The following is a 12,084-nucleotide window of genomic DNA, read 5'->3' as shown; positions in this document are numbered from 1 at the left end:
TTGCATAGAAATGATCGTACACCCACTTTATGCTTACTTTCCGCCGTACACTCTTGTGATAAATGAGGGCCAGTGTGTTGGTCATTATGCGACTCCTGTTGCAGCCACTTCTGTTTGTCATTCCTCAAACATACTCAGCCCTTAAAAAACACCATCTGAAAGTTCACCCCTGAATATAGAGGAATTAAGCCTCTGGGCAAGGACTCTTAAATACACACAGTGATTTATTAACACAAAAGCTAACAACAGAGACGCTTCATAAATAAAAGAACAGCTTCGTAACCTCCTCAGGGTTCTCTGTCTGTCCTTAACTTCTAACTTGTGACTCCACAGGAACCAAAGTTGGCCTTCGAGGACGTTGATGCCACGGAGCTTTATCCCTGTGTGATGTTCTACAGCAGCAACCCAGGAGAGAAGGTAAATACAGATACCGTTTCCTGTGTTTACAGTGATTCAACATTGGTCCCTGGTGCTGTGTGGACACATTAGCTATTGTGCAAATCGTGACACATTTGCATTGATGCTTTAAATATGCTGATTAATTTGCATTGTCCTCACTTGTTCATAGCTCATTATGTTTTGAAGATATTGACCAATTTACTTTAAAAGGGTGTGGCTCAGCATAGAAATACAATCATGGAAAAATGATTAGACCATTGTTTTCTTCAATTTCTTGTTCATTTTAATGCCTGGTACAACTAAAGGTACATTTGTTTTGACAAATATTATGATCACGAAAATAACTGATAAGAGTTTAATTTAAGAGCTGATATCTAGACATTTTCCATGGTTTTTGTGTTTTTGTTTTTGTGTAATTAATTAATCTTAATCAACGCATTAAAGTCCCAGCCCTACTTTAAACATAACAAAAAAAGCACAAAAAGTCATGCATGTAAAGACAATATATTGAGACCAGAAAAAAAATATTGTGTCCATTTTATATAAAGCGTATTGAACAATAAGTCGATTTTGTAATTATCATGACAGGCATAATTTCATGAATTTTTATTCGTTTGTTTTCATGGAAAACAACACAGACTTTCTCTGGGTGACCCCAAACTTTTGAGCGCTAGTGTATGTCATATTTATTTATCTATATTCTGCTTTTTCCCCAGGTGAAGATCTGTGACATGCAGATGAGGGGAACACCTCGAGACCTCCTACCCGGAGACCCGGTCTGCAGCCCCATGGCCACCGTCCTGGCCGAGGCCACCACTCAGCTGATCCGCATCCTACATCGCACCGACCACTGGACCCACCGCATCAACAAGACCATGATCGAGCGGCTCCACAAGATCAAACCCTGCTTCAGAGAGTCCGCTAGCGCGTCCGGCGGCGGTCAGAGGCTGAAGAAGAGTCGCTCGGTGCAGAGCCGCGAGGAGCACGACGCCCAGAGGGAGAGCCAAGAGACACCCACCAGGACGGAGGAGGAGCGAGGACGCCACGGACGCCAGCACGGCCTGGGGGAGCTGTCGGAGCACCACCTGAGGACGCTTTGCACCGAGGTGTGGCCGGTCCTGTCGGTGATCGGGGGCGCTGACGCAGGTCTACGTGTGGGCGGGCGCTGTGTGCACAAGCAGACGGGCCGGCACGCCACGCTGCTGGGCGTTGTGAAGGAGGGAAGCACCTCGGCCAAGGTGCAGTGGGACGAGGCCGAGATCACCATCAGGTACCGATGACACATTTGGCTGTGGCACCTTTTCTTTGTCACCATTTATCTTTGTGTATATGTTGCTATATCTGTTATTTACTGGTATATTTTACAGATATACCAAATTATACAGTCATGAAAAAAAAAAATGAGATCACCCTTGTTTTCTCCTTGCTTTCTTGTTCCTTTTAATGCCTGGTACAACTCAAGGTACATTTGTTGAGACAAATATATTGATAACAACAAAAACAGCTGATAACAGTTTAATTTAAGAGCTGATATCTAAACATTTTCCATGATTTTCTTGATAATGATTTTGGTTATTATCAAGAAAACCATGAAAAAGTCCAGATATCAGCTCTTAAATTAGGGCATTAAAATGAACAAGAAATTGAAGAAAACAAGGGTGGTCTAATCATTTTTTCCATGACTGTATATCAGCTATTTATCAATTTATTTTGATTTTGATGATATCAGCCAGGAAAATATTTTGGCTTTCACAGCTGTTGGGGGAACAATGATGCTGAGTTATCTACTTTTATGGTGAATTAACTACTTTAATAGGCGGAGAGTCCTTTTAAATTCCTATAGGGGAAGATCACATGATTGTTGGTCCAACAGCAGTGCATGATGTTCTGTTCAGGGTGATTCAGGGTATTTTATTATTAAAGTAACATATAAACAGCTGGAATGGCTGCTTGGGAAATATAGTTTTTTTCAGCAATTCGTACTGCCTGTCAAACATTTACAGCATTACTTTAAACACAACACAAAAAAGCACAAAAAGTCACGCATGTCAACAATAATATGTTGAGTTCAGAAAAAAACTATCGTGTCCATTTTTATATATTGAACGATAAGTCGATATAGTAATTATTGTGACAGGCCTAACAATGAAATAAAATAAATAAAAATAAATGAAATTAAATGCACTGCCCGCACAAAATAAAATATGCATGTATACATATGTTATACATGTCATTATATGTTTGTTTTGCTCCAGCTGATAGAGAGACCACGATCAAACTATTTAGAACAAATATTGGCCGATAAAGATTAGTTGTTATGGGTTTTTTGGGGGGGGGGGGTTTAAACACACTTTATTGTTTTTAAACACATTAACAATACAAAACACAAAAACAGAATCCCCCCACCCCATCCTGTCAGACAGCACATGCTATACAAAGTTAGGCAAAAAAAATAACCAAAACAATAATGACATAATGATTTATAAAAAAAAAAATAAAAAAAAATACAGTGCTAGTTTGTCTCCAGTCTGCAGTATGTACTCATGATTTCCAGTCAGAGAACCATCTGCCCATCAACAGCAGATTTTTCAGATCTGCAGGTATATAATCAAGGAAGGGTGTCCAAACTATTAAGAACAACTCGTCTTTAACCCTTTACAGAAGCTTGTAATCTTTCATGAGGAGGATATCAAAGACCTCCCTATACCAAAGGGTGACACTAGGTGGAAGAGTTTTGATCCAGTTTTTTGATATACACTTTTGAGCAACTAGAAGAAGTTTGTCAAGGAGCTTATGATGTGACACAGTGAGATGTAAGTCCCTAGAGGAAAACCACAGGGTCTTTCTTAATTTTTAGTTATGTTCTTATGTTCTGACCACCAGCAGTTTGACCACATGGCTGATAAATGTGTTTAAACCCAGTTGGAGCTGAATGTTTTTCCGCTGCCTGTGTCCACACCCCTCTGACACTCTGCATCAGCCTCCTGATCACTTCTTCACCTCCATCGTCCCTCACTCTCACTCAGTCTTCATGTTTGAGTTACCGACTTGCCCTTTTGCATCACCATTAATCCATAATTCTTCTGCATGACCCAATGAATCATCAATCAGCATGTTTTTATTCCATACCCAATCCATCTCTTTATTTGTCTTGCATGCTGTGCTCTTTCTCTCCTGCCCTTTCCCTCACTTTGTGTTTCCTTCCCTTGTCTCTTTCACTCTCCACTCCCTTCTATTAAAGCTTCCCAACTTTCTGGTCGCCTAGTGACACTCCTCTATACAACCTGGAGCCCTGCGAGCCGCTGCCCTTCGACGTGGCTCGTTTCCGCGGCCTCACCGCCTCGCTGCTGCTGGACCTCACCTACCTCACCAGCATCCACGAGGACACCGCCGCCAAGCTCAGCGCACGCCGACACGACAAGAAGCACCGCAACGCCGCCTCGACCGGACACGAGCCGACCGGCAGCGAAGACAAGGCGGAGAACGAGGCGCACAACCGCAACGAACAAAAGGACAACACGGGATCGGCTCCCAACACCACAACCTCTGACCTGCGTGTGTCCCACAGCCTGGACGAGGTCAAAGCACACGTGGCACCCAACTCAAAGTCAGAGAGCGAGATCTCCTCCGTGGTCAGCGGAGGGGTGGGCGGGAACGAGACCCTCTTCACCACGGCTCCTCACACTCCTGCTGAGGGCAACAGGAAGAAAGGCCACGAGCACGGCTCCCGCAGCCACGAGCCATCTCCCTCCGCCATCGCCACGCAGTCAGAGATCCACGCCGTGCAGCTGTCATACCTCTACCTGGGCGCCATGAAGACGCTCAGCGCCCTGCTCAGCTGCAGCAAGTACGCCGAGCTGTTGCTCATACCAAAGGTACTACAACTACTTCATAAACTGCAGTTTAATCACCTACATGTAGGGCTGGGTGCAAAAATCCTATATCCTATTTTGAGAAAACAATATACAGTACTGTGCAAAAGTCACGCCAAATATTGATTTGATTTTGATTTTTCTTCTGTTCATTTACTTTACATTTTGTTAATAGATAAAAATAAACTACAACCTTTTCTATTTTTGAAAGCATTATTATTTTACAGCGTTTTTCACACCTGCCTTAAACCTTTGCAGAGTACTGTATATCATGATAAACCACGTTTCCTGGAATTTCAATAAATATATAGTTTGTATATATAAAAAGCAAATGGTAGAGCCTATTTATACGATACTCCTGTGTGAATTTAACACACAGACTTCTCTGATTTAATTAAGAACTTTAGTGCAAAATGAATATTTAACAGTTTCATGTGAAATTATGGAAGTAAAATAAATAAACAACATGCATGCAAACTGCTTAATCAGATTAAGATGTAATGATGTAACTGCACTGGGATTTGGTTTTATGTGCAAACAGATATCGGAGTCTCAAGTAGGACTGCTATACTGTTTTTTTTTTGTTGTTTTTTTGCATAATCAGTTAGTTGTTAGAGCTAGAAAATGTCTGATAATAGTGGAAATGTCCATCCCAGTCCAAAAGATGTCTTGTTTTGTCAGTCCAAATCTCAAAGTTATTCACTTTAATATGATATAAAACTGAGAAAAGCAGGAAAATTACTGTATTTCAGAGTCTAAAAACAGCACTTTCTGCCTTTTTTAAAAATGAATAATAATTCATTTTAATGAGTTTAATAAGAAATTGATTATCAAAATAGCTTTATGTTATTTTACTGTAAAGAAGCTAATTGATTACTTGATTAATTGCAGCCGCTCTAGTGTCAATCTTCTCATCTAAATCTCTGCAAGAAAAAGTGCATTTCCGCAAAAAAAAAGAGAAAAAGTTTAAAGCATTAGATTATTATTAGACCTCTTTTCCCTGTTTCTTTCCTGTTGAACTCTGGTGTATGTTACTTTGGATAAAATCTTATGCTAAATTAAATTATATCATTCTTGTTGTAACATTGTTTTTATTTAAAGAGAATAATTACAACAATCTAATATTGAGCAAACATAAAGAGTCTGTGTAGAAAAGGTTGCTGAAACAGATTTGGGTCAAATATCGGTCAGATTTCTTTCTAACCTGTTCTCCCTCCTCTGACATCAAGGTGTTACCCGATGCGGCACCCAGCGGGCACAACGCCGACCTGAACGCCAGCACCAGCGGAAGCACAGCTGCCACTTCGCCGGTGTGCCAGGAGGAGGTGGAGATGCGGGCGGCGCTTCAGTTCCTCATGCGCCATATGGTGAAGCGGGCGGTGATGCGCTCCCCCATCAAGCGAGCGCTAGGCCTGGCTGACCTGGAGCGGGCGCAGGCCATGATCTACAAACTGGTCGTCAACGGGCTGCTGGAGGAGCCCAGCGGGGGGAAAGCCAAACCTGGTGAGAAGACACGTGCTCATTTTACTCACTGTGTCCTTGTATTTCACTGCAACATATAAAGTCTCTATAAATCTATAAGTCCTGCAGCTCTATGGAATCAGCACAATCATGGCTAGAAGTGGGAACAACTCAGACATGTCTTTGTGCAGAATAACACAGTTTGAATGACAGAAATCAGAAAAGAAGAAAAAACACAAGTTGAATTTCCCTGATAAATAGTTTTTTTAAATTTAGGAATAAAATGTAATTTAAACAAACAAAACTTAAAAAAATGGGTCTCCACATATTTTGCATTTACATTTGTTTCCAGCCTCTCTTGTCCTCTCCTTGTATAAACAGCCTCTCCTGTCCTCTCCTCTCTGCTCTGTGTAAACAGCCTCTCCTCTCCTGTCCTCTCCTCTCTGCTCTGTGTAAACAACCTCTCCTGTCCTCTCCTCTCTGCTCTGTGTAAACAGCCTCTCCTGTCCTCTCCTCTCGGCTCTGTGTAAACAGCCTCTCCTGTCCTCTCCTCTCTGCTCTGTGTAAACAAATTTTCAGTGAATATTTGTCACAAGGACTGTCGGAAAGTACTAAATCTGACGATAATGCCCGTTTTTATGGTCACCTCTTAACGAAAAACATGTGGGGGAAACCTATGGGATGCTTTGAGAGTTCCTTACTTTAAAAATAAGAAGCGTATTTTAAGCTCTGTCTGTGTTTTGTTCTCCCTCAGGAGTGAGGAGTGAACCAGAAGGTGAGGGGGAAGGTACAGAGGGGGAGCAGTTGGCACAAACCCCAGTCACAACCAGCCCCTCAGCCTCCAGCACCACCTCCTTCATGAGCTCCTCCCTGGAGGACACCACCACCGCCACCACACCCGTCACAGACACGGAGACTGTCCCGGCCTCAGAGTCTCCGGGGGTCATGCCCCTCAGCCTCCTCAGGTCAGAGCAGATGGCTGCACATACTATCAGTCAGCCAGAGTTAATGATCAGCTTTGATTTTAATTGAGTGTGCTTGAAAAAGCACATTTTACACTATTCACAGGGCTTATTCTTATTCTTCCGTTTCTTCCATGTTTTTTTTCAGTTGACTACTCCTTTTGGAGTTTTGGTTGCACATACACTAAAAAGGTATCAAATCAAACGGCTCAACCAGTTTTCAAATTATTCGGCAAAAACACTCAAAAAAAAAATCCCCCCAATATTACCCTGTGAAGAGGCTAGAGTTGATGACATCATCACTAGAGTGTAGAGGGAGAGAAAAATGTGTCAAAAAATAAATTTGTAAACTGCACTCGAGGCCACAAATGCCTCTCTACAGAAATAATTTATGCATAGAAACGTAGGAAAATTTGTCTTCTCACTCACATTGGTCTGCTGAAGCTGTCAGAGTTATAATTTGGACCTAGGACCACAGATGATCCACCAACACCACCCACACGCTCTAAAAAAACAATTTCTTCATTTTTCTTCACAAAACACATATGTAGACGTTCAGGAAGAACTCAGGATGCTCAAAGTGAAGTGGTTCAATGATAGGAGCTACGGTGTGGCCAAAAATGCTTTCAGTTTGAGGGGAACTTTCAGCTGTTTTTCTCTCTCTCTCTCAGTGGTATCAAATGTCACAGGACAGGAGCTGCACTTGATTGCTCTGCTCTGATTGGTGGCAGCCACACAGACAGATGGATAATGGGAGACACAGACAGACAGACAGACAGACAGACATGCACACACACGCACACTCACACACACACACAAACACACACACAGACACACAGACAGGACAGACGGACACACACATACACACACACACACACATACACACACCCACACACACACACACACACACAGGACAGGCGGACACACAGGCAGACAGACACACAGACAGGACAGACAGACATGTTCAAAGCTTGATCTGTGTCACATTCCTCAGCAACGGTAGAGATAATATACTGTAAACTACTCTGCTGTGTCAATAATGTAATGAGTGAGAGTCACGAGCCAGAGTCAAGCACACTCATACTTTCTGATATTATTTTAATGTTTCTCTGTGATGTTGCAGGCAAATGTTCTCAAGCTACCCGACCACTACGCTGGTTCCGACCCGTCGAGCTCAGACTCCTCCGGTGTCTTCTCTGCCGACCTCTCCCTCTGATGAGGTTGGCCGCCGGCAGAGTCTCACCTCGCCTGACTCACAGCCCTCCAGACCACAGAACAGAACCGGGACCTGTAAGTATCACAGACTGCTGTGCATGTATCAGTGTTGAGCTGCTGAAAAGCTTGTTGGAGATGTAAGTCAAGAAAAAACGACGTCCCGGTGGCTCACACTGGTAGAGCGCTTACCATTAAGGCCGAGTCCTTGCTGCGGCGGAGCCGGGTTCGAATCTGGCCTGTGCTCCCTTTGCAGCATGTCCTCCCCTCTTTCACCCCCTTTCTATCTGTCACTTTCAATAAAAAGCATGAAAAATACCCAAAAAAATAATCTTTAAAAAAAAAAAAAGCTTGTTTCCAGTGTTTTTGAGTTAAGAAAAAGCAATAAAAGACAGATATGCTTTGTGAAAACACAGAATTGATGCTTTCACAGTTGGTCTTTAACCCTCTGAACGTCTGCTTTCTTTAAATGATCACCAAAAATAAGCCCTTTATTGTAGAAAGAAACCGTAAAAACAGATTTTATCGTAAAAATTTGGACTTCCTTGAACGGATCTTGAAAAAAATGACCAAGACAAAGCAAAAAACTTTGATATTTCTATTTCTCATGTAAAATCCCGCCAAAAATAAAGCATTTGGAATATCAAAAATACATCAGACAATTTCAACTTTCTGCACAAAATACATTTTTGAATTCCCATTTTTGAGTTCTCATAGAGCTGCAGGATTTATAGTTGTATTTTTATTTTACATATTGCAGTGAAATACAAGGCCACAGTGAGTAAAAGGTATAAAGAAAAGCAAAAAATGCCCTGAAACGGATTGTTGGGGTTCAGAGAAATGTGTGAAGTCTGTCTGATCACAGTTATTGATGCAGATATCACAGAGCTACTGATACAAGTCCAACATCTAACCTTGAGTTACGTTCATGCTCTCTGTTGGGGAAAATTAGTGCCCAGCTGCTGCTGATCAAACTGACTTCAGCTCAGTTTCTGATCAGGAGCTCAGCAGTGAGTTTTTCTCTTACACACGGACTGATGGAGCTGTCAGTGTGGAGTTTTCCTTATCAAGACTGAGGTTTTCTTGCAAAGTGTTTCTCCGATCAGTTACCAAGGAGTGAATCCAGGCTGAGATCAATCGATCAGTGTCGCCTGCTGAGCTGAATCAATAAATCCTGACATATTAGAAAGGAGATAACTGCAAGCTAGTGAACAGAGAAGTAAAATATGCAGGTTTTACTTTTAGAAAAAATAGATTTTCAAATGTTTTATGAAGATGCAATTTGTTTCGATGGTTCAAAGTAAATGTAAACAAAACTTGTGTGTGTTAGAGATGAGTGTTAAAACACATTTTATTTTCAGTCTCAATTATGAAGGCTTTCAATGTTTATGAAAACAAGATAATCAAGATGGTTGATGCTCCAAAGAATCGCCACCTTATCATGGTGGAGGGGTTTTGTGTGCTCCAGTGATCCTGGGAGCTGTGTTGTCGGGAGCAATAGCTCCTGGTAGGGTTTCTCATGGCAAAGTGGTCCCAGGGGAGGGGCCAGACTAAGAGCGATTCAAAAGACCTCTATGAAGCGGATCACGACAGACCAGTGTACCTCGCCCGGCACGGGTAAACCGGGGCCCCCTCCTGGAGCCAGACCCGGGAGGGGAGCACGCAGGCGAGCGTCTGGTGGCCGGGCACCTCCCGTTAGAGGTGTTCCGGGCACGTCCAATTGGTAGGAGGCCCCGGGGAAGACCCAGAACACGGTGGAGGGACTATATCTCTCTCCTGGCCTGGGAACGCCTCGGGGTCCCCCAGGAGGAGCTGGACGTTGTGGCTGGGGAGAGGGACGTCTGGAATGCCCTGCTTAGCCTGCTGCCCCCGCGACCCGGCCCCGGATAAGCAGAAGAAAATGGATGGATGGATGGATGGATGGATGGATAATCAAGATAAAACTGTTATTGTGCTGCATTCAGTTTCACAATGATGCTCCCTTTTTGTCTTGTGTTATTAATCCAAACATTATTTAAGTATATTGTGTCAGGTTTTTTTTTGCATGATACCAGTGTCACAAACAAAGTGAGACAGTGAAAAATATCCCAGATTCCATAATAGTTTAATTAATGCGGTTGTTGTTTCTTGCAGCTCTGTCGGACCCCAGCAGCCGTCTGTCCACGTCTCCTCCTCCTCCTGCCATCGCCGTGCCGCTGTTAGAGATGGGCTTCTCCCTGCGCCAGATCACCAAAGCTCTGGAAGCAACTGGTCAGTCTGAATCTGGTTTTCTGCTCCCTGTTTGCAATCTAATATAATTGAATTAGGTTAATCAAGTTAGTGAGATAGCACATGTTGACTTCTGAGTCACATCAGAGCGAGAGAAAGTGCCTTCTAGAGCTACAACTAACGATTATTTTACTCATTTTTTTCAAATAGTTGATAAATATATAGTCCATAAAAACATCAGAAAATGTTGTGTTTTGCATGATCAACATTTCAATCCTAGATATTTAGTTCACAGTTATATAATACACAGTTTGCATAATTGTCTGTATTAATAGCCTGTAACTACTTTTATCCACAACGCAAAACAACCAGTAATTAGTTAATAATAAGCAGAGGAAATTACATAATTGTGGCATTGAAATTTGAAATGAGTAGTTTTAACCATGGCCTAATAAAGCACAGTAAGTCATATATCAAAGGGTGGAATTTCTGGTAATTATATAAATAAAAGTCTATATAAAATAAACAACTAGCGAAGCGTCCTCTGTGATATACAGTCACGGAAACAATTATTAGACCCCCCCCCCCCCCCAAAATATATATATATATATATATATATATATATATATAAATATACAAATATAATGATAACAACAAAAATGGCTCAAAAGACTTTAATTTAAGAGCTGATATCTTGATATGACGTGTATATTCAAGTCAAGTCAAAGTGTATGTATAGAGCACATTTAAAAACAACCTCAGGTGACCTGAGTGTGCTGTACAGTTATTAAAAAACAATAACAATCATACACAAATATAGTAATAAATAAAAACAATAAAATAATACAAAAAAAAAAAAAATAGTAATAAAAACTCAATTTAAAAACAGAGTTAGGGTTAAAAAGGAAATAAAATAATAACAAGTGAAAAAAAGGACCAAGGATTCTTGCCTAGCTGGGACTGAACGCCAAAAAGAATAAATAGGATTTGAATAATGTTTTAAAAACCTATTTATTCTGTATTGTTATTACTCTGTGTTATATTGAGGCGTCCCGTGTGTGCTCCTGTTGTCTCAGGTGCTCGGGGAGAAGCCGACGCTCAGAACATCACGGTGCTCGCCATGTGGATGATCGAGCACCCCGGCACCGAGGAGGAGCACGACGAGCCTCACACCCGAGGCAGCGGCGTCATTGGCGATGGTTCGGACTCCTCCTGTCCCGGAGCGACGGCCTCTTCTGGAGGAAAATCTCTAGACCGGAGCCCGTACCTGTGCTCACCTGGAGACATCGCCAGCGCAGACGCCTCCGAGATGGAGGAGGGATTCAGTGAGAGGTACAGCTGGAGCTCTCAGATAACAATATTTTCATAATATAGGTCTTCACAGATCCATAAGTCTATAACAGGAAGCTAGTGATGGACAGAAGATACACATTTTCTATATTTATCAATACCTGTGAAACCAATTCCAAAAATGTGATTTAATAGCATTAAAGACTTTCTATAGGCTACTTATTTACTGAAACATTTTCTCCTGTAGTTATTATGAAGTATCACATCATTAGAGCTGAAACTGAGTATGCTTTTATATAGGTGTGGGAAATATGGCCAAGATCTTTTATCACATATATATATATATATACACAGTCATGGACACAATTATTAGACCACCCTTCTTTTCTCTACTATCTTGTTCATTTTAATGCCTGGTACAACTAAAGGTACATTTGTTTGGACAAATATAATGATAACAACAAAAATAGCTCATAAGAGTTTAATTTAAGAGCTGATATCTAGACACTTTCCATGGTTTTCTTGATAATGATAAACAGTCCCAACCAAGTATTGAGTCATATAGATGGACATACTTTTCAGAGGTCAACATTTCCATATTAAACATACTTTTTAAAATTGCTCTTTTGTAATATAAATTTTTTTTGAGACACAGAATTTTAGGTCTTCATAAATGTATC

General features: G+C 41.6%; 1 protein-coding gene across 8 annotated transcripts in view; it reads left to right on the top strand.

The window, feature by feature from the left end:
• Positions 1-12,084, top strand: part of herc1 (HECT and RLD domain containing E3 ubiquitin protein ligase family member 1) — a 108,565-nt gene that overhangs the window by 54,604 nt on the left and 41,877 nt on the right. For 7 of the 8 annotated variants that reach the window (XM_059357515.1, XM_059357496.1, XM_059357541.1 and 4 more), the window contains exons 36-43: positions 334-417; positions 1,116-1,669; positions 3,641-4,274; positions 5,501-5,774; positions 6,487-6,697; positions 7,818-7,984; positions 10,040-10,156; positions 11,191-11,446. In XM_059357515.1, coding sequence (XP_059213498.1) covers positions 334-417; positions 1,116-1,669; positions 3,641-4,274; positions 5,501-5,774; positions 6,487-6,697; positions 7,818-7,984; positions 10,040-10,156; positions 11,191-11,446 — 2,297 coding nt within the window. The remainder of the gene's footprint in view (positions 1-333; positions 418-1,115; positions 1,670-3,640; positions 4,275-5,500; positions 5,775-6,486; positions 6,698-7,817; positions 7,985-10,039; positions 10,157-11,190; positions 11,447-12,084) is intronic. The other variant, XM_059357506.1, reaches the window with a different exon arrangement.

The sequence above is a fragment of the Centropristis striata genome, chromosome 2 (genome assembly GCF_030273125.1).
Source record: "Centropristis striata isolate RG_2023a ecotype Rhode Island chromosome 2, C.striata_1.0, whole genome shotgun sequence".
NCBI lineage: Eukaryota > Metazoa > Chordata > Actinopteri > Perciformes > Serranidae > Centropristis > Centropristis striata.
The sequence above is the reverse complement of the archived record's forward strand: the minus strand, read 5'-3'. Positions and strand labels throughout refer to the sequence as shown.